The sequence below is a fragment of the Xenopus laevis genome, chromosome 2S (assembly GCF_017654675.1).
Source record: "Xenopus laevis strain J_2021 chromosome 2S, Xenopus_laevis_v10.1, whole genome shotgun sequence".
NCBI classification, from domain to species: Eukaryota; Metazoa; Chordata; class Amphibia; order Anura; family Pipidae; genus Xenopus; species Xenopus laevis.
The window spans coordinates 131173746-131196412 of NC_054374.1; the positions used below are offsets into that span (position 1 = coordinate 131173746).

The 22667-nt window shown below is 37.2% G+C and overlaps 1 protein-coding gene across 1 annotated transcript in view; it reads left to right on the forward strand.

Annotated features, from left to right (window-relative positions):
* Window positions 1–22667, forward strand: part of lrp1.S (LDL receptor related protein 1 S homeolog) — a 190408-nt gene that overhangs the window by 152030 nt on the left and 15711 nt on the right. The window contains 24 exon segments of the mRNA XM_018250057.2: window positions 921–1108; window positions 2276–2481; window positions 3247–3435; window positions 3659–3807; window positions 4761–4854; window positions 5609–5725; window positions 8260–8379; window positions 8498–8620; window positions 9054–9179; window positions 9840–9956; window positions 11233–11339; window positions 12071–12203; window positions 13397–13516; window positions 14732–14854; window positions 15216–15350; window positions 15702–15836; window positions 17197–17319; window positions 17761–18023; window positions 18601–18779; window positions 18890–18996; window positions 19209–19325; window positions 19490–19666; window positions 20879–21019; window positions 21946–22119. Of these exon segments, the coding sequence (XP_018105546.1) occupies window positions 921–1108; window positions 2276–2481; window positions 3247–3435; window positions 3659–3807; window positions 4761–4854; window positions 5609–5725; window positions 8260–8379; window positions 8498–8620; window positions 9054–9179; window positions 9840–9956; window positions 11233–11339; window positions 12071–12203; window positions 13397–13516; window positions 14732–14854; window positions 15216–15350; window positions 15702–15836; window positions 17197–17319; window positions 17761–18023; window positions 18601–18779; window positions 18890–18996; window positions 19209–19325; window positions 19490–19666; window positions 20879–21019; window positions 21946–22119 (3463 nt within the window).

Here is a 22667-nt window from a genome sequence, read left to right on the forward strand (position 1 = left end):
AGCTGTCAATCAAATATTGTCTGCCCCTTCTCTATGCCTTAGGCATAGAGGCTGGGCGGACAATTACTTTAACTTTCCATTCAGCACTTCGTAGATGTCACTGCACTCCCCACATTCCCCTATTCTTTTTACAATTTAATTTTGTAACCAGTGCATGGGGATGGACATCAGGTCCCCCATTCTGGTGCACAAACAAGATTCTGAGATGATGCAAGACTTGTCTTAATAACAAAATGGTTCCTGCCTGCTTGCTATAATTATGAATTCCTAGACTAAAGGAAACAAGATTCAAATAATTTATATGGTATAATTAAAGTTAATTTTGCTTGACTAATGTGATAAAATAGGATTTTGAATATTTTTTTGGGTGCCGGGTCCCCTTTAAGTTCTACTATATACAGTCACGTGTTTGGACATGGCTTATTATTACAAGCTCATACAATTTGCAATAAAGGAATATCTCTTGCACACGAAATAGTTAATAGAGCGATATTTTGTTTTGTCACCACATATTTGCAGTTAACAGGTATGGAAATCATGCTGCTTATGGGACCTGAATCCAGTTCTCATTTGAAAATGTAGAAGAAAAAACAGCTTTTTTAGGAAAGAAACACCATTATGTTATAGAAGAACAATGATTCTTATTAAGGCATGACCGCTAATTGTGCAGTTCTTTTGGTTTAGTGTTGGTTTGGTAGCAATTAAAGGAATATCTGCCATTGCTTCAGTCAAATGTTGCTACTACTCTGCAAGTTTGCACTATTACAATAACCAATGGATATAAGATTTGAATTAACAATCTCTACTCTACCAGCTATGTTTTCTGCCGGATATAGGGATTCTCATGGTTGTTCTAAACAGGTATCAGCATTAGCAGCAATTATGTGACTACAGTTTTCACAATGTATCTTATCTAATAGGTTCTGCATCGCACTGGACTCAGTAATCCTGATGGTCTTGCTGTGGACTGGGTTGGAGGGAACCTCTACTGGTGTGACAAAGGAAGAGACACAATTGAGGTGTCTAAACTCAATGGAGCTTATCGCACAGTACTGGTTAACTCTGGCCTAAGGGAGCCCCGTGCATTAGTGGTGGATGTGCAGCATGGGTAAGAAACATACAGTAATCTTATCTTTGCATTGCAGCACAGACCATTTATTGATCAGAGGTTATTGGATATAAAATTAGGAAGATTTACAATAATTGTCTTTGAATGAAAAGTAAAAACCACCATTATTGATGCAAAGGAAGCACTTTAAGGGGAAGAGCTTTAGGCTATGGACACAACAGGCTGGTGTCAGACTGCCTATTTTTGCAGGCTGGGAGAAGCAGATCTGCTCAGTGCCCCTGCTCCATTGATTTAAATCAGATCAGACTTCAGCTCCGCTATGTGTAAGCATACAAAGGTTGATCTGATTCAAATCAATGGAGCAGGGGCACTGAATAGATCTGCTTCTCTCAGCCTGCAAAACTATGCAGGCTGACAACAGCCTGTGTGTCCATAGCCTTAGGGAATAAGACTTCTAGGATCTCCTCTTTACTTCCATCCTATCCTGTTAATTCTGCCATTATACCTACTATTCCTATCTTACATAAAGGCAACCCGGAGGAAAGACGAGGTGTGTGCTGCGTGCATATACAAGTTGTGCACTCTAAGGTCTTATAAGGATATGATGGGGTTATTTATTAAAGTCAGATTTTGTTCTGATTTTGTTCAGATTCTGTTCCTCTTAAAGAGGAAAAACTAATTTTTTTTAAGGAAATAGCTCGAATTTGTCGATATTTATTAAACACTGATGATGTTAAAAGTCCAAATAAAAAAATACTCCACCTTAGACCTGCCGAGATCATGTAGAAGTCAATGGCAGATGTCCCTTTTACAAATGAAGATATCCTGATCTGCGCTGGGTTACGTTCAGTAAACCAAAGATTTCGTTGTTTCGGGCGTCAAATCTGGAAAAGTCGCATGCTTCAGACATCAAATCCAAAAAAGTCACCGTTTTTGGTGAAGAATACGTAAAATCATACCATTCAGATTTTTCACGATTTTATCAAGTCTTTTCCCGCACAAGAATTTTTTGCGAAAAATGTATTGATAAATGGGGGGGGGGGGTAGTCTGTGCGGATTTGGTCGGAGTGGTTTTAAGACAATTGGGAGAAAAATTTTAATAACTCCCCTTGTCTCTGTTCATAATTTTTTGTTCAACTGTTTTTTTTTTTTGTTTTTTTTAAGCCTTTAGTTAAAAGATGTAATTAATACTTCTTTCCTCTACAGTTACCTGTATTGGACAGACTGGGGTGATAATTCTCTTATTGGTAAAATTGGCATGGATGGCACAAATCGAAGCGTTATTGTGGACTCAAAGATAACATGGCCCAATGGCCTCACACTGGATTATGTCAACGACAGAATATACTGGGCAGATGCCAGAGAAGACTATATTCAATTTGCCAGTCTTGATGGTAGCAACCGGCACACAGGTGAATAATCCTATGGGTGTTATATTATAAAAGTGACTGTTTAGAAATAGGGCAATAATAGGCAGAGCAAGGAATCATTCTGGCTCAATTTCTTATATGGCATTAAATCATGTTCTACTTGTATAGAGTGGTGCCAATTTGAACGGGACCTGGTTTATAAATGTGTGATTGCATGGAGATGTGTTACATGTGTCTAACCACTGAGGGTGTGATGGGTGTTGGAAATAGCTCTGGGCCCAATGTGTACAGTATGCACTTGCCTTTAGGGTCCAAAGTGTCTGTTTGTTCACTAGGGTTTGTAAATATATACAATACAAATAATGCCATGTTATGATTCTTGAATAATGATTTTAATTTTGGCTGATGTAACCCCCAACAAAGTGATGTCAAAGTGATGTCAAGGAGATTTCACAGTAGTGTGAATAGCATTTTAGGTTGTTGCTACTTGGTACAATTTGCTAAGGAGTTAAAATTGTCAGACATTCATGTAACATCTTTTGTTTAAACATAAGTTCAGACAGATACAACAGTTACGTTCGGTGAGTAGATGTAGCATGGTCTTTCTGACCAGTTATGTCTGTTGCTAGTGATGTTACTATAATTAAAAAACATGCTCCTTTTCAATAAGTGACAACTGTAGGTAGTCTAAGCACAGATTAAGGTGGAGAAAACTGTCTCTCAATTGATAACATTTGCTAGAGCAAAATAAATTGTAGTGTAGGATCCTAAGATGCCATAAATATACCCATGATTATCTTCCCTTAGTGATGAGCCAAGACATCCCACACATCTTTGCTTTAACACTCTTTGAAGACTACATTTACTGGACAGACTGGGAGACAAAATCTATAAACAGAGCACACAAAACCACTGGAGTAGACAAGTCAATGCTGATCAGCACACTGCATCGACCTATGGACATCCATATCTACCATCTATACCGACAGCCAGATGGTGAGTAACATAGCGGACTCCAGGGGAAAGCATTAAATACCAGCTTTATTTGGAATAAACATGAGCTTCTTTTCTCGGCTAATAAGTAGCTAGCTGATATAGTGGTTAACTGTAAACAAATAATTACAATATGATATAAAAGAGTCTAAAGGGAAGGTGATAGTTGTGTGAATAAACTGTGATATGTAAATTCATGCACAGACTTGTTTTTCTCTTGTTCTAGTTCCCAATCATCCTTGTAAAACCAATAATGGTGGCTGCAGTAACCTGTGTCTTCTTTCACCTAATGGAGGATATAAGTGTGCTTGTCCCACAAACTTCAACCTGGGGGCAGATGGCAAAACATGTGTCTCCAACTGCACTGCCAGTCAGGTAAGGGGATGTTAAATGGCATCTACTATCCAGTAACCTGTTATCTAGAACACAGAAATATGGCAATGCTTTCTCCTATAATACCCTAAGGGAATTGTGATCCTAGTTACAGAAAGACAGATCCCAAGTATTCCAGATAATAAATCCCATATGTGGGCTCATATGTGTGACATAAATTAAAAGTAGAGCAAGTGTAATTTGAAGTGTTGGGCAACTGTAACCCCACTAATTACGTACCTTTGCTACAACTTGTAGTTAGAAATTTTCTCTTTTACATCTATCTGTAATGCATGCTTTAAAAGTGCCAACTGACAAGTGTTTAGGCTAATATACTTAGTTAGTCAAAAATGCAACCTATAAAGGGTGGATTGACTGGATGTGTAATACAACTTCCTGCTTTTCAGCGCTTTAACTCTGAGTTAGTCAGCAACATGAAGGGGGGGGCCACATGGGACATAACTGTTCTTTGCAATTGATCCTCAGCATTCAGCTCAGATTCAAAAGCAACAGGTATGACCCGTGTGACCCCCCCCCCCTCAATTCACTTATTGGTTACTGCCTGGTAACCAATCAGTGAAAACCAAGAGAGCTGAAAAGCAGGAAGTAGTGTTCTGGCTATTATGTTAGACATCCAGTCACTCCAGCCTTTATACATTAGAAACATTTTTATTTTGCACAGCCGCTCTTATTTATCCAGTTTTTATTTTTATACTGAACAATTGTTTTAAAGAAAAAAAATCTGAACACATTAATTCAAGTGTGACGTGCCTCTTTTCTAGAGAGGAAAATAATCTGCTGTACACTTTTCATTGTAAGTAATTTTTTTCCCAAAGAGTAGCTATTTAATCATGGTATGAATCTGTTCATGGATAACACACCTCAATCTACTATATATTTAATTTTGCTGCATGTCTAAATTGCTAAGTACACCTGTATCCATTCATTCCCTTTAGTTTGTATGCAAAAATGATAAATGTATCCCATTCTGGTGGAAGTGTGACACAGAGGATGATTGTGGGGATCGATCTGATGAGCCTGCCGATTGCCGTAAGACATGACTCTTATTTTTTACTTCCAAGTTTTTTTTAAAACTCATTTACTGGTATGCGATCAGTTATCCGGAAACCAGTTATCCAGAAAGCTTATAATAATGGGAAGGCCATCTCCCATAGACTCCATTGTAAACAAATAATTCTGTTTTTTTTTTTATTATATTTCTCTGTAATAATAAAACCGTACCTTTAACTTGATCTCGACTAAGATATAATTAATACCTATTTGAGGCATAACAATCCTTTTCGGTTTAATATTTAAAGGATTGTTATTGTAGGTATGGACATCAGCAATCCCTTATCCGGAAACCCGTTGCTCTGAGCATTTTGAGTAACAGGTCCCATAACCTGTATTCTGATTACAGTGGTATTCTAGCATGTCTTGTTATGACTGCCAGTCATGTACTGACTTGCATCTCATTGATATTTATAGGATTATGAGAAAGCAGAAAAATATGGCTTTGCTTGGAAGTTAGAAAGTGCCCACCTTTAGCTGATTAGATGGCCTGTATGGAAACTTGTCAGATTGATTTGACGTTGCTTTATAGTTAGAGTTAATTTCTGGTAAATTTTATTACAAAATTTTTTTTACAATTATAAATCAAGCACATGTAAATAATCCAAAATACACAATATTAAATGACCATGACAGAGAAGTTGCCATGGCTGGAATTTTCAGACAAGGCCATTAGCGTTTGCTATTGTTTTTTCCTTCTTTGTGCTTCACATCTGTTTTTCTCTTACAATAGCGGAGTTTAAATGCCGCCCAGGGCAGTTCCAGTGTTCCACTGGCATCTGTACTAATCCTGCTTTCATATGTGATGGAGACAATGACTGCCAAGATAACTCTGATGAAGCCAACTGTGGTAAGGAACTGCTCATTGTGTAGGTCTATAATCCAAAAAGTATTTTCCTTTGGCAACAGCATTGTGCCTTCCCCTTTTTAAATGACTGCAAAACAAGACTTTCAGGCTAGAATAACATCAGCGGATATCAAGCAGGGCACAGTTTCTCCTTGCGTTTCAGCAATATTAAGCATTTATTATATATGCCTGAGAAAGGGAAAAAAAGTGTTTGCAGATTCCCACGGGAGCACTCCTGACTTGGATGGGTTCTGTTGTCAAGCTGGTCATATCACCTTGACACTGAAGAAGAACCATCCCATTGGATATTTGAGAAGTTATTTGTTTTTCTGTGAAAAACAAATCTCTATTCTCTTACAATGGTAACGCCCTTTTACGCACATAAGTTCTTATGTCATAGATTCCCAAGTTTATAAAACTCAGTCATTTTTTTTCTGTTCATGTTCTGACTCTTTGTGAGTTCAGAATCCACAGAGCTCGTGTCAAATGAACGCTTATCTTTTCTCCTCAAGGGGTCTCCGCTTCTTGATGTTCACCAACGTGCCTAATTAAAGTTTTTAAAACAGTCTGTTATTGTTAGTCATATAGTCCGTTTTAACAGGTTGTAAAATAAAATGTTTCCAAGCTTAAATTTATTTTTAAATGCAGCTGCTACTGAAAGCCATCTGTCTTCTCTGTCTCTTATTTATATTCTCGCTACTGGTTAGACTATAGGTACTGTACCTGTACCACTGAAACAATTTGGCAACAGTCTGTTCTCCTTCAGACAAAATCCCATTTTCCACAGTTCCTTGCAACTTCTATGATTCATCTTCTTTACAGTCACTTGACATACAAGGCATTGTGGAAATGGAGACTTGGCTGCGAATTTCACATTTCACCCTGCACAAAAAAGTGTTCAACCTCTGCCAGGTCTTACACTATAAAACCATACTATATTCTATATATAATTTTTTTTGCCAATTATATAACACACCTTGCCAAAATTCTTTTTTTTTCAGTATATATATATATATATCTATAACCTATTTTTAAATGAAGTGGAGACCTGCCAGAATATTAAATCACAATGGAAGGCTAGTAGCTAAAAAAAACAAAAACAGCATACCTACATACCTAGCCAGTTACTTAAACCTTGTGCATAAAAACCTAGGGCATGCCAAGTCCTTTATACAGATATACTAGATCCCTTATACCACCAACAAACCCAGAGAGCCCTAACCTACCAACACAACACAGAATTAAAGTAGTTGGTGCTATGTCGGGGAACAGTTGGAGTGGTTACCCATTAAGTTCAACTGCCTCCTGTTTTTTGCTGATCGGATTAGGTCTTCTTTAGTTTTAAAATAGCGAAGTCTGGCATTAACATCCATAGGAGGTTTCCTAGGCTGTGCTATAGGGCGTAGGGCTCTGTGAACCCTATTGACTAGTTTAAAGAAGCTAAAATAATTTCTGTAAATCCGTAAAGAAACCAGGTACATTTTCGTATATATATATATATATATATATATATATATATATATATATATATATATATATATATATATATATAAATATATATATAAATAAATAAATAAATATATATATATATATATATATATATATATATATATATATATATATATATATATATATATATATATATATATATATATAAACATATATATATATATATATAAACATATATATATATATATATATATATATATATATATATATATATATATATATATATATATAAACATATATATAAAATGAAATAACTTGTTGTAGCTTATCTTGTGAAAGTAAAAGTTCGCCATACTTTTTCTCCAGTGTATTGGTTTGTGTGCGCTATTATGTAGTGAGTTTAGTGAATAGATTGCCCAAAACTGTCTCCAAGTCTTTCTTTTGTGAGCATGTATGTGGCGCCATCTTGATTTTTAGCTGGGCCCTTGGTCTGTCGTTTAAAGAAGGTGCCGACTTCTTTCTTTGCAGCTGGCCATACTGTGATCTCCACCAGTGTGCAGAGGGGACTCTCAGCAGATATGGCAAAGAAATTAGTCGATGTGTCCCCCAAAGGGGCCGGGATGCTGGTTACTGATGATCACTTATAAGTTTAGTGTGGAATCAAGCTCCACCCCCTAGGACAAGCATTTAAAATATTTCAGCTAAGTGACAAGATAATATTATCATGTCACTTAGTTGAAATATTATGTATACATATGTTGTATAAATGGAAAGGGAGTCATCCAGCAGCACTTCAGCTCTTCTATCTTTCCATTCTATGTCTGAATTAGTTTTTTTCTCACAAAATCCTTTCACAGAGTCCAGCAATGATATTCTCTTCTGATATGCTGCTACAAAACCACAAAACAGCCCTGCATTTTTCATGAAATGATGTTAACTGATAACTGTTAATCAAAGATTAACATCAGCAAACCCCTTCATTCTGAGCCCTCTGAACCCCAGGAAAGCTACTTTGGACTGAATTTATGTTCATAATGTTCATGTTGTACAGTGTTTATATTCACTTGTATTCATTGATTTGCAATTAGATATCCATGTATGCCTGCCCAGCCAGTTCAAGTGCACCAATACTAATCGCTGCATTCCTGGCATATTCCGCTGTAATGGACAGGACAACTGTGGTGATGGGGATGATGAGAAGGATTGTCGTAAGTACTTGATAGACCATGAGTGAAACTTGTGATTGAAGAGTAGATTTTTCTTTTAAATAAATTAAGGAAGGTGGAATGGTGTTATCCATTGAATTTTTCATTCCCTGTTGTACAGCTGAAGTCACATGCGCGCCCAATCAGTTCCAATGTGCTGTTAATAAGCGATGTATTCCTCGTGTGTGGGTCTGTGACCGGGATAATGACTGTGTGGATGCATCGGATGAGCCAGACAACTGCAGTAAGCACACCTATTGTTTCTTTAGCAAGAGAATACTGAGAGCTACTAAACGTAATATGGTTTAATCCACTCTTCTTGCTTATCTAGTCCTGTCATATTTTCTGATTTTTCTTTTTCTAGAATTGCCATTTGGCACAGGGAGTCATAGCTTTTACACCATGAAAGTGTATGGCAGATTTGTGCACCATGTGTGCCAGGTGCAAGAGTCCTTTAATCATTTCCAATCACCTTTATGTCACTTTTGTAATGCACACAACTACAGCAAATATAGCTCATGCCCTAGTGCTTCCATAATCTAATGATAACCACAAGAAATAGAACTTGAAATCTCTGTTTTGGCTCAGCAGGTTATTATATATTATTCTGATTTTAAGTCAGCTTTTGCTATAGTTGCCAAGAAATTCAGCTCCCCCCCCCCCCCATTTACCTGCAGCTCAGATGACCTGTGGTGTGGATGAGTTCCGGTGTAAAGACTCAGGCCGATGTATACCTGCACGTTGGAAATGCGATGGGGAAGATGACTGCGGGGACAGTTCAGATGAGCCCAAGGAGGAGTGTGGTAGGGGATTCTTATTAAATAGTTCTACAAATAAACTTTATAAGTATTGATGAATATTACATACTGCAATTTATGTTCTTTGCATAAAAGCAGCATAAAGAAAACATGTTTATATTTCTGTAAGAAGTTGTAAAATACAATACCAGACCAGGTTGATGTGTCTCCGCATTTTGATGTTTATGCAAAACATATTGAGCTTCTGTTATTAAAAAACAAAAAACAATGTCCTTTGTTCTAGAATAATCACATACAAGTGGTATTACTTGCTTGTATAATGGCATGTGCTTGTTTAAGAACTAGAAGGATTTTCAGGGCAGTTGAAAATAGTTGTTTTTTTTTTGTTGATTGCAGATAAACAGCAAATAACATTGTGTTCTGCATAGGACCATCTTTTAGCAGAATATACTATTTGTTTGAAACACAGACCAAAGCTTGTGGCATTTTACTAAACTATTTAAATATATTGCACATTTGTCAAGGCAATTTTACTGGGGTAAACCAGAAACATTACTTTATTTTTTTCCGCTTTTAAAGAAGCTCACTGCAATTATTACAGCCACATGATGCTGTAAGAACAGTAATATGATGCATTTAAACATAATGCCAAGGAAGGTCCACTGTACTGTAACAGCATTAAGACTTTTGTTTTCATTGATGTAGACGAGAGAACCTGTGAACCATATCAGTTCCGCTGTAAGAATAACCGATGTGTCCCTGGCCGCTGGCAATGTGATTATGACAATGATTGTGGAGACAACTCGGATGAGGAGACATGCAGTATGTGCTATTTAACATCATACTTTCATCATTTTTATAAGTTTTTTTTTTAAAAAAAAATTCTGTATCTGCTAAACTAGGCATTGTTCATTGCAATTTAGAGCATTGTGTTTCTTTGTTGTTTACAGCATGTATTTGAGCAATGAAAAGTGCCAAACCTGCCTTATACCAGCTGCCATCAGATACAAGTGCCAGCTCTGTTGTACTTTGCATCTGGTGACTAGCTGAAAGTATGACCGCCCTTGGCCAGCAGGTCTTGTTTTTGTTTTTCTTTTCTTGAAGAGTCTGTTTGTTCACAAATCACACCATCTCACTTTCTACATTCTCGTGAGATCATAGGGTACATATTGCTCCTAACTTCCTAACCAATGGCATCCTGCAGAATCAAACAGTGGTATTTTACTGCTATATATTTTCCTCTTGTTCATATTTCCCTGCATATATATAACATGTCTGTCTTCCTTCTCATGTCATCTGTCTGAGGGTTTGGAACTTGTTTTCCCTCTAGCATAGGAGGCCACCTCTTGTTCTCACATGTTGTGTATTTGTGTTGGTACCATTTCACCTCATGTTATGTTTTTCTCCATTTTAACACTGTCGTCCCTGTGGGCCTGCAGAGGTAGGTGCAGAATATTTACATTTAACACCAACTAATCATGCTCTCCTCTCTTAGCTTTCCTTGTTGTTGTTCTCTAGCCCTTCCCTTTCTCCTGGTGTTTTCTGCTAGTAAACAAATCCAAGCATGTCTCCTCTGTTTCCTACAATAAACAGAATAGCTTACAAAATAAATATGATGCTTGTATGGGAATTTTTTTTCCAGCACCACACAGTTTGGATTTATAAACTTACAGGGCTAGGGCATGTAAATTTATATATATTTATTTATGCCATGACAAATATGCACTCCTCACTGTGTCATGGCATTAATGTGTTACTGGTACACCATAAGGAATAGATAAGTGACTAAAATTGTACATGTCTTTACATTTTTATTGCAGTTACCCATAGCAAACAATCTATTTTTTTTTTTTGTGACTTGTATGTATGTATATTTTTATTTGTAAAGCGCTCCTTGAGGGCAAAGCACTGTGCTGTAAAACAATAAATTTGTAGTAACAAACAAGGGGTCATTGGAATATAAAGTAACAAAGACTTGTAGATGTCTGTACTGGTAACTGCAATGATGCAATTTACAATATGAATTAGTAAATCCGTTATATCTGAGTGGTGTTAAAATGAATTACATTTGCCCTAATTTCTTTTCTTTTTACTTTAGCTCCCAGACCATGCTCAGAAAGTGAATTTTCATGTGCCAATGGGCGTTGTATTGCTGGTCGGTGGAAGTGTGATGGTGACCATGACTGCATTGATGGGTCTGATGAGGTGAGACTTTAAACTGTGTGCCAAACAACAGGGGTTTTCTGTACATTTCAGTTTGTCTAATGGCTTCTTATGATACTTATGATATGAATAAAATAAGTAGCTATGACCATGCTAAGGAATTAAGCTGGGATGTTCAATACTGAATCAAGGCCAATATTTCATTTTTTACCCTTCCCACAGAAGGAAAACTATGCAACTACAACACAACTCCAGCACAAACAAAGCAGCCGTTCACATCCCAACCCCTTATACTTCCATTGCATAAAGCCATATGTAATCTACAAAGACAGTGTGCAGGTTTTATACTAATCTCGAGAAGTTGTCCCCTGTTAAGTAATGGTTGATATTTTTACCTTTTTTGAGTAGCTTCTGAAAACTCACCTCCAACATGCAAACATATTGTCCCACTTAAGTGCTCACAATTTTTTAGAATCTTAAAATAAAAGATTGCCTGAAGCTATGGGATAACCAAATGTGCTATAGCTGACTCTGTAAGGACAAATATCTGTAAGAATGACGTCCACACTCCACCGTGTTTATTTGAAGTTTCAGATCTGGCCCAAACAGTTTGTTCTTATTAGGAGATGCAAGTGAAAATCATAAATTGTACAATAGCCCCAAGGTTGGTTGGTCAGATAAAGCAAAAATCATATGGACACTTTAACTCCACTTACAAACTAAGGTTTTTTGTGCACTTCATCAGTTAGTGTATGTTTATTTTTCCCCAACAGAAAGACTGCAAGGTGCGTTGTGAGCCAGATCAGTTCCAGTGTAACAATGGCCACTGTATCCCACATCGCTGGCACTGTGATGCAGATGCTGACTGCATGGATGGTAGTGATGAAGAGAACTGCCATAACACAGGTCAGTGCCAGGTCCAATCCAATGCTATTGGATTCAGAGATCTTTAATATGGCTTCTATCTCTATCAAGATGTATTTCTTCTATTGCTTTAATTCTAGAGGGACAAAATTCCATAATTACAAGTTACTCTGTGTACTGTTTTGTTGTATGAAATGCTGCATACACTTTTTATCTTGAGGCTATGTCTCACAAGAAGATTCACAGCTCCTTCTTGTAACTGCCTGAAAATGTCTCTAATGGCTTTCTTTGGGGGAACACATTAAGCACCTTAAAACCATTACACCTTTTTCTAGCTGATAGTTCTCCTTGTATAGCCTCAATGTTTCTGGCCAGTAGAATTATTTTTTTATGGCAGGAAGAGGATGAAAGAGAACTACTTTACCTAGACTGCAGAATGGCAAATGTTTCAAAAGGATGACTTGTGTTGTCTTGTTATTTCCCATATAAAGCCAGGCAAGGGTAAAGTTGCTTTATATGAAGGTTTCACTCGTACAGCAGCCATACAGTACACTGAGAAAAATATGAGTGTGCCTTGTGGGACCCATCAGGAAGCAGTTTTGAACCTTCTTTGGAAGAGATTGGGGAATTATTGACTTCCATGTTGTCAATATGCCTTTCAGTACGACAAATATCCAATAGTGGCAATGCACCCCGGGAAACTCCAAGAACTGATCAAGTCCATATTTACAATTGCATTTTCCATTTTATCTCCAACACTTTTCAATGAGTTGTCCATTCATGCCATACCACTATGTGTGCTCGTAAGTCTTACACTGTATGGGGTCTTTTTATTTCATTAAGAAATCTGGTAAAAACAAATTCTCTTAGGAAGTGCGTAGACACGGAAAGTGTCAGATCTCAGCCTTAACAGATGTATTTAATTTAAGTATTTACTCGATAGGTCCTTGGAGTTTCCCAGTGTAAGCTGCCACTATTGGATATTTATTGGCAGAGGTACCCAAGTCACAGCATCAACTTGGTATATTCGGTTTTATTGGATGATTAAATGTTGTCTGCAGTAAGTGGCTTTAGAACCAGGCATAGGGTTCGGTGTAGGTTGCACCTGAACTACAGGATAACTTGTGAGCCGCTACTGAAACCTAATGGTTGTTTGCTTCCCCAGCACAATTCTAGTACACCTGTGGACCTAGTTTTAGTGCTGTGCATATTGTTTGATGAAGTTTGCCTTTCAGTACGGACCTGCCCAATGGATGAGTTTCAGTGTCAGAACACCCTGTGCAAACCTCTAGCTTGGAAGTGTGATGGAGAGGATGACTGTGGGGACAACTCGGATGAGAAACCAGAAGAGTGCTGTAAGTGAGCTTCATCCAGTCAGAATGCAGGCATTTGCAAATCTTGTGTCTGAAGATCATGTGCTGACATTTACTGATACAGTCTGGATGTATGCACATTAGTTTTCTGCTAGCCTATATCAACTTTTGGTATAATACATGGCAAAATATGTGTCACAATTAGTAAAATGAGTTAATTGGACTTCTAAATCATGCACTGTATTGGACTTCTAAACAACGAGCCTCCTTACTATCTCTCATTAAGTAATGACTGTAGATTACTACAGGAATGTGGCTTTGGCTCAAATTCTTAAATGTATAATTATGGACGATCCAGGCCATCCTTTGTTAAAATACAGTTTTGGTATCCTCTGATGTATATTATTTAATAGGCCATGGAAATTGTAGCTGATTAAACATTTTAGGTTTCAATATTTTTTATTGAAAGTTTTTTTTAAAATAGAACATACAGTCATAAATATGACATATCTTCTTAATAAGAGTAAAATGTTTACATCACAAGATAAAAACAGATAAACGGACCAGGTCTGAACTTTAATGTATAAAGAATTGGTTAATAGCTGTAATTATACATTAAAACATTCTTATGAAATATTTGCTTAATCTATAGGACCAATCACACTACAACTTTATTTTTGTTGTTTTCCTAAATGGAGCAGAGCCTAAACTGGGGGACCAAGATCCTCCCTGCTAAGTTTCCAAGGGTCGCATCCATCCCTTAAGGATATATGCAGCGCATTTGTGTCCTTTTAACTAATAAACTTTACGTATTATTTTTATTTGTAGATATGTCTACTATATTAAGGGATACTAATGTGAAGTTCTATCGCTTACTAGTTTATATCGATAACCATAAGTAATCAAATAATAAACAAATGAACAGGGATTGTCGAACGGGACATGTCACTGAGTATATGGATAGGATAATTGGCTATAATGACCAGTTGTTTAAGTATTGCAGAATCAAAGTAAATTTAGCTAGTGAGAGATCTAAAATTCAGGTAATTTGGATGCAGGATACACTGACAACCAAAGACTCGCCCTGTCCTGATTAAACATTTTAAGGGACACATAGGTTAGGGATCTTGGTAGGGAAAAAGCAAGGCTACAATTCTATGCATTTACCTTGATTGTTGGGTATCCTATTCAATTAAATAATTGTGCATTTAGAATGTTTTGACACTTTGGTTTTTGTCCTGCTTTTGTCTCTGGCAGTGAAGTTTACCTGTCCACCATATAGGCCGTTCCGTTGTAGAAATGACCGTGTTTGTCTGAGCATGGCACGTGTCTGTGACGGTATTGATAACTGCGGTGACGGCACAGATGAAGAACATTGTGGTGAGTGACACAGCTTATAGGTTGCTGGGGCATGCTTGGCCAAGATGCACCTATATCTGTTGATGTATCCTAGCACAAAAAAGCCCTTGGTTTATATGCGAGCCCAGTGCTTTGTACAAGCCAGAGGTATATAGACTTTAGCATCTAAAATGGCAACATTTCATTTTGGAATAATTCAATGTCACATATTATTAGAAAGATATATTCTCATATAAAAGTTATGTTAAGATGCAAAAATCTTTTGAATATGGGTTGTTTTATGTGAAATAAATTTAGAGCGTAGTTTCCAGTTTAATGAATAAAGAAAGAAAAATTCCAGTGTCCATTGTCAACTGATGCATTTTTATTTTTTGTACACAAGACAAGAAACCCAAAAGTTGTGACATGGAGAAAGAGGAGTTCCAGTGCAAGAACAACAAGTGTATCCGTTCCAGTCTGCGCTGTGATCTGTTTGATGACTGTGGAGATGGTTCAGATGAAGAGAGTTGCTATCCTGGTGCGTGTAATGCAGCGTTCACTCTCTAGAGCTTCATCCAGTCTGTATGCAGGCATTTGTATAACTAACTTGTGTCTGTGCGGACATTTACTGATACAGTCTGCATGTATGCGCATTAGTTGGCTGCTAGCCTATACATATATACTTTTGGTATAATACATGAGTTCATAAATGAGTTCATTGGACTTATAAACCATGCACTGTAATCTACAGGTAATGATAGCCATTGATTGTATTTAAATTAATAAAAAGCTCTTCCAGTTTTATTGTTTCTTGTCCTGACGAATGTATTTTGCTTAGGTTCTTTAGCAGCTGCATACAGTTTTACTAGCATTTTACTTTTCCTGACAGATCTTAAAATTAACGGCTGTCATGGCAACAGTACAATTTGTGGAGAGGAGATGAAGTGCGTCCATACTCAGACAACCGTGTATTGTACTTGTCAGAATGGTTTCCAGAAGATCCCAGGAAGCAATGCATGCAAAGGTACAACCTCCTTTAAACGCTGTCCCAGTGGTACCTGCATTGTCCTGCTAGAGCACAGGTTACCAAACTTTAGGACTTAAAGCAATAAACTAGAGGATGTGGGGTTCTAAGCCTGAAACACATTGAGATCTGGAATGGATTCTTATTTATTTTTAACCTAATAATCTGAAAAAAAGCTTTGTTTAAAAATCCGATATACTGTACGCTTATGTTCTTAGACTTCATCCCTTCTTATGGTGGACATGAAGTTTATCCTTTGTCTAATGGAAAAATAGAATTTTCTAAATTAATTAAATGTTCTGTACCATTTCTGAAATAATAAAATTTGCCACCTTCTTCTGACTCTTTCCAGCTTTCAAATGGGGGTCACTGACCCCATATAAAAAAACAAATGTTCTGTAAAGCTAGAAATGTATTGTTCTTGCTAGGGTAATTTGGACCATAGCAATCAGATTGCTGTAGAGAATGATATTCTGCAGCACTCCAGTTTGCAATTTCAGCATAAAAAGAGGTGAACAACCCCTTTAACTGTTCTCATCTCACCAACCAGCTCTCCATGTGCAGGAGTTGGCCCTTGCTCCCTTTGTCTAGATACAAATTTGACTGTGGTGCATGTAGAGATAGACTTCAAAAAAGAGTAACTTGATTTCAGAAACAGAACTTGTACAGATTTTTTTACTTAATTATATTTAGAAAGTTTCTTATTTCCATGAGATTAAAAATTCCAGATTTAATGGTAGTTCTCATTTAGTTTACGCTGAGCTACGAATCGAAATCATTCCATTAGTTACTTCTTTCTAAGACTGACCTTGACTCCTGTGTGAGTTGCATCATGTCCTCATCTTGTCAATCTTTGGAGAGAGAGATCCATGTGTATTTAATAAGCAATCCATGTTTGCCAGTGGCACATAACTATACAGCATGAAGCCATCCAGCATGTGATCCCATTGCAGATAATTCAGTGTTGCAGATTCATTATAGATACATGTATGTTACAGTACGTACTTTCAAGCTACCTGTACCCTCAGGTACTAAGGTAGGCGAATCCTCAACAGAGTAGACTTAAGTACAAAATAGATATTGCACTGTATAAAACAGGTATCGATTCATGGGATGGGTGATAAATTCTTTCCCTTTACAAAGCACTGCTAAAGCCCTATTTAGATTATACAACACAATGGGAGGTATGGGTATTGGTTATGAAATGACTGGCCAGATTGTTTACATTGGATGCGACTCTATATGATCACTTTGTATAAATCTATAAGGTGCACATACAAACTCCCTGATGCTTTATTCACTAATAGATTTTTCCAAAGAGGATAAGAAAAAAAGCTAGTTTGTATTCCTCTCATTCTAGATATCAATGAATGCCTCACTTATGGTACATGCTCTCAGATCTGCAACAACACTAAAGGATCACACATGTGCACCTGCGCCAAAAACTTTATCAAGTCAACGAACCATTCATGCAAAGCAGATGGTAAGGATGTCTTTTTTTCTTTTTTGGTGGATAAAAATAATCATTTATATTTTGTTCTGTAAAAAATATATAGCTATGACATTTTAGGCCGTATTTAGAAACTTTTATAGTAAAGTATAATGAAAATAGTATAGTGAAAATGGTGCACAGGAATTTTGATAACTGCAGTCTTCACTGCAAGATCAGCAGTTCAAATCCTCAACAGGCAGCTTTTTCCCTTTTCACTCGGGTGCACCATTATCATTAGGATACGCAATACTCTTAATTTCTGTGTTTTACCTTGAAAGGTCCACAGTTATCAAAAGGTTTTTTTTGTGGTATTTATCTATGTATATAGATGTTGGTGTATACATACTAGTTGTACTGAACTTCATTTAGTGAGATATTTTTAAATCTCATGCACCCACTTATTTTTTTGACCATAAACATTTCTGCTTTCAGGATCTAACCAGGTTCTATACATTGCTGACGATAATGAGATACGAAGCCTGTATCCATTCAACCCCAATTCCGCATACGAGCAGGCTTTTAGAGGGGATGAGAATGTCCGTATTGATGCCATGGATGTCTATGTGAAGGGCAACAAGATCTTCTGGAGCAATTGGCACACTGGCAAGATATCCTATCGTGAGCTGCATTCAACATCTTCCACGTCTTCCAATCGAAACAAAAGACAGATAGACGAGGGAGTCACTGACCTTAATGTAAGTTGATGAATTAATTGCACGTATTATTTGCCTTTTATTAGATCCAGACTGACATCAAAACTGGGCTTCCCAGTGTCTGACTCCAGCACAGGTACATCATTTATCACTAAGAGGACAGTAGTAAATGTATACCTCTTAAACTGCAATGAATTACGGTGAATAAAACTTGTTTTTTTTTGCCATGGCAGTCAAAAACCTAAACTTGTAGTTATCTCTAAACCTGCTAACTAAATAGGAATCCTTCCTTGGTTTTCGTATAGAAATAGTTTCTATACAGCTTTTTTCTTTTATTTACTCCTTTCCTATATAATTAATAAAAAGTATGAGGTGTGCTTAAACCATCCTTCCTCCGAATATTTGCACTTTATTATTTACCCCGTAGTGAGAGCTGCCATATTGCTTGATTCTTCTAAAACATTTCCAAGAGTTTGCAGTTGGCAGCAAAGAGAGAGATGTGGCAGCTCCCGTGATAAGTGTGAAAACACAAACATACAGGGCAGAAAATACTTTGAATAAGATTAGTAATAAATAGGACAACCTAGAATTTTTAGACTGATTTTATGTTTTTTTACAGATTCCAGGTCTCAAAATGCCCAGAGGCATCGCAATTGATTGGGTAGCCGGAAACATATATTGGACTGACTCTGGGCGTGATGTAATTGAGGTAGCCCAAATGAAGGGCGAACACCGAAAGACTTTAATCTCTGGAATGATTGATGAACCTCATGCCATTGTAGTTGATCCTCTGCGAGGGTAAGAAATAATCAGGAAACTGTAATATCTATTTAGAATATGCGACTTCTTGCTATATCCTGTTAATAAAGGTTAAAAATATATATATAATTTTTTTTTTTTTTATTAAGAACAATGTACTGGTCTGACTGGGGGAATCATCCTAAAATCGAAACTGCAGCCATGGATGGAACCCTAAGGGAGACTCTAGTGGAAGACAACATCCAGTGGCCTACAGGTAAGACTAGAAATACACAGGTTAATCAAGAGATGGCTGAAAAGCAGCAATTGTCTGTATTTTCACTGGCCACAGGTCGTCTTGGCTTTATTTATGTGTATACTTAGTACAAATTCCAATGAAGTGAATACATCATTTGATGGACAAATCTATTAATGCAGAAAAAGGTTTTAACCAAATAGATTTACTACCTGTTTATTATTCTCTTGCAGGATTAGCAGTGGATTACTACAATGAGCGTCTTTACTGGGCAGATGCCAAGCTGTCTATTATCTGCAGCATCCGTCTTAATGGAACAGATCCTGTTGTGGCAATCAGTAATAAAAAGGGTAAATATAAATGCGGTAGCCTGTTATGTTGTTGGTGCGTTAACTAATAATAATAAACCAGATGTTCAACCCGTGACTCTGCATATTTTGACAGCCTGCTGGGGATTTTAGTCCAGTATCAGTTCAGCTGCACATATTTACTTTTTTCCCTCCTTCATTAACAGGTCTTACCCATCCATTTAGCATTGATATATTTGAGGACTACATCTATGGTGTAACCTACATCAATAATCTCATCTTTAAAGTGCACAAATTTGGGCATGGGCCTGTTACCAATCTTACTTGGGGAATAAACCATGTGACAGATGTTGTTCTACACCACCAATACAAGCAGCCAGAAGGTAAGATTGGATGGATGAATTGGCCATGCGATACAGTAGGTTGTTTGTCACAATGGTGTTATGAAACTTAGTTTTTTTATATTTTTAATTTAGTCATGTGAAAGACATGTAAAAGCAGAAAAATCAGTAATTTAAGGGCAGATTTATCAAAGGTCTAAGTGAATTTTCGAATGAAAAAACTTCGAATTTCGAAGTAATTTTTGGGTACTTCGACCATCGAGTATGCCAAATTCGACTTTGATTCGAATTGAAAATACTTCGAATATTTGACGATTCGAAAAATTTGGACACTTCGCCACCTTAAACCTGCCGAATTGCTATGTTAGTTTATGGGGACCTCCTAGAACCTATAGCCAAAATTTGGCTAAGTTTTAAAATGTTTTTTTTGAAAATCATTCGATCGATCTATTAAATCGTTCGAATCGAACGATTTCTACGATCGATCAAATAATTTTGCTTCAACCTAAAATGGACAAAAAATTCAAAAAGAAAAGTTTGACTATCGAATTTGGCCAATTTATTTATTTAATTTCACAATTCGACCCTTGATAAATGTGCCCTTTAGTATAAAGAAGATGTGTAAGGGGCTCTGAAATCTTGACATGTGCTACAAGCATACATGATGCCAATGGCCAAATTCTAGCAGCCAATAAAAAGGTCTCTTATATGAAAGTGTTTTTGGTGAACAACAATAATTCTGTTGGATAGAGCTTTGGTTAAGTTTAGAACAAATGGAATTCATTGCAAGTGTGATGTGCTAAAGGCCTTCACTTATAGAAGTGTATTGTATCTTAACTAGCTGCATATTACTTCTGTAACTTTGCTTCCTGTATTAGGATTTTTTGTGCTAGTTCCTGTGACAGTGCTTAGTTGGACTAAGCCTTGGCCTATAGATTTCACAAGGAGTGCTGAACACTTTAGGAGATGAATATGAGATTTTCCTTTTCATATATTTCACTTGCTCATTTGTGGCCAAGAGGCATTGTGAGCTATAGCTGAGGCTCCAATCTTTGGTTTCACTGATGATAAATGCAAAGAGGTGCCTTGAGACACAAAACTAAGTGTCCCCATTAATCTTAGTTACAGTTGTTTAGGGTACCAAAGGGCTGTGCCGGCTTTTGGTCTGCCTTTCTGAGAACCAGATGTTAGCCATACAAAATTGTCTTGGGTTCATTACCTGCACTTGGTAGCATTGTTTTCTTCTCTCCTCAGTAACCAATCCTTGCGATCGAAAGAAATGTGAATGGCTATGTCTGCTAAGTCCCAGCGGGCCAGTCTGCACCTGTCCCAATGGAAGGAGATTGGACAATGGTACATGCATGCTAATCCCATCACCCACGCAGTCACCAGATGGTAAGTATGGGTTTGAAGCCACGTACACACTCGTTTTCAGTCTTATTAAACCTAGAGGACTATAGAACCTCTCAATGGCTAGAATGTGAAATGCAAAAATTAGCTAGGCACTATAGATCACTGCTTATTCTTAAAGGGATACTGTCATTTTTTCAAAATGAATCAGTTAATAGTGCTGCTCCAGCAGAATTCTGCACTGAAATCCATTTTTCAAAAGCGCAAACATATTTTGTTATATTCAATTTTGAAATCTGACATGGGGCTAGACATATTGTCAATTTCCCAGCTGTCCCAAGTCATGTGACTTGTGCTATGATAAACTGCAATCACTCTTTACTGCTGTACTGCAAGTTGGAGTGATATCACCCCCCTCCCCAGTAGCCAAACAAAAAAACAATGGGAAGGTAACCAGATAACAGCTCCCTAACATAAGATAACAGCTGCCTGGTAGATCTAAGAACAACACTCAATAGTAAAAACCCATGTCTCACTAAGACACATTCAGTTACATTGCGAAGGAAAAACAGCAGCCTGCCAGAAAGCATTTCTCTCCTAAGGTGCAGGCACAAGTCACATGACCAGGGGCAGCTGGGAAATTGACAAAATGTCTAGCCCCATGTCAGATTTCAAAATTGAATATAAAAAAATCTGTTTGCTCTTTTGAGAAATGGATTTCAGTGCAGAATTCTGCTGGAGTAGCACTATTAACTGATGCGTTTTGAAAAACACATGTTTTCCGATGAAATACTGTTACAGTATTTGTGTAGCTCTGAGGCAGTGAAAGTGTCAATCATAACTTGTATAGCCTACATTTGAGTAGAGATTCTACCTAGAGTTTCTGTGAACCAAAGAGGTGGGACTTAAACCTGGAAATTTTAAAAACCCCTGTTCTAAAGTTTAACCACGTCTTTCTTCGTATCTTGTAGCTCCCACGCCAGAAAGCTGCACATTAGAGTGTCTGAATGGAGGCAAGTGTTTCCTGAATGCGAGAAAACAACCAAAGTGTCGCTGCTCATCCAGTTATGATGGAGAGAGGTGTGAAATCTACCAGTGTCGGGATTACTGTAAGAACGGTGGAATCTGTGCTCCATCACTCACAGGTATTTTTATTGCTCTCATAATTAGTTAGCAGAAAAATAACAAAGATGCATTTTCTGGCTATACAAGCAAAGAAAAGCTTTAAAAATGAGACAATTGGCAAACATTGCAGTGTAGTGCATTATGCACAATAGACACCAATAATCTGTTTACATACAAATACAAGAGTCCTCTGCACTCAACCCATTATCAATATGTTTAAGACAGAGACATTTTGTGCATACTGCTACTGAAAAATGCCTTACCCTTTAAACAAAACAGGGATTGTTTGTCCATATATTGCAATATATTTAAGCTGGCCAACTACGTCAAAGTCATCCCATATCTGGCCAGTCCTATGCTCAATTTTCATTTGATTCATTAAGAATTCTATTGCTTCATTAAACATTTTACACAGGGACAAGGTTTTACCTGCAACTTCCTTATGGTTGACCTTTTATTGGCCACCAGTGGGATCACCTGACTATAGCTGGGAAGGGTGGGAGCTACAACATGGAGCTGGTCACTGCTCCTGTATAAACTATAACAAACATTGAGCACAACTTTCCCT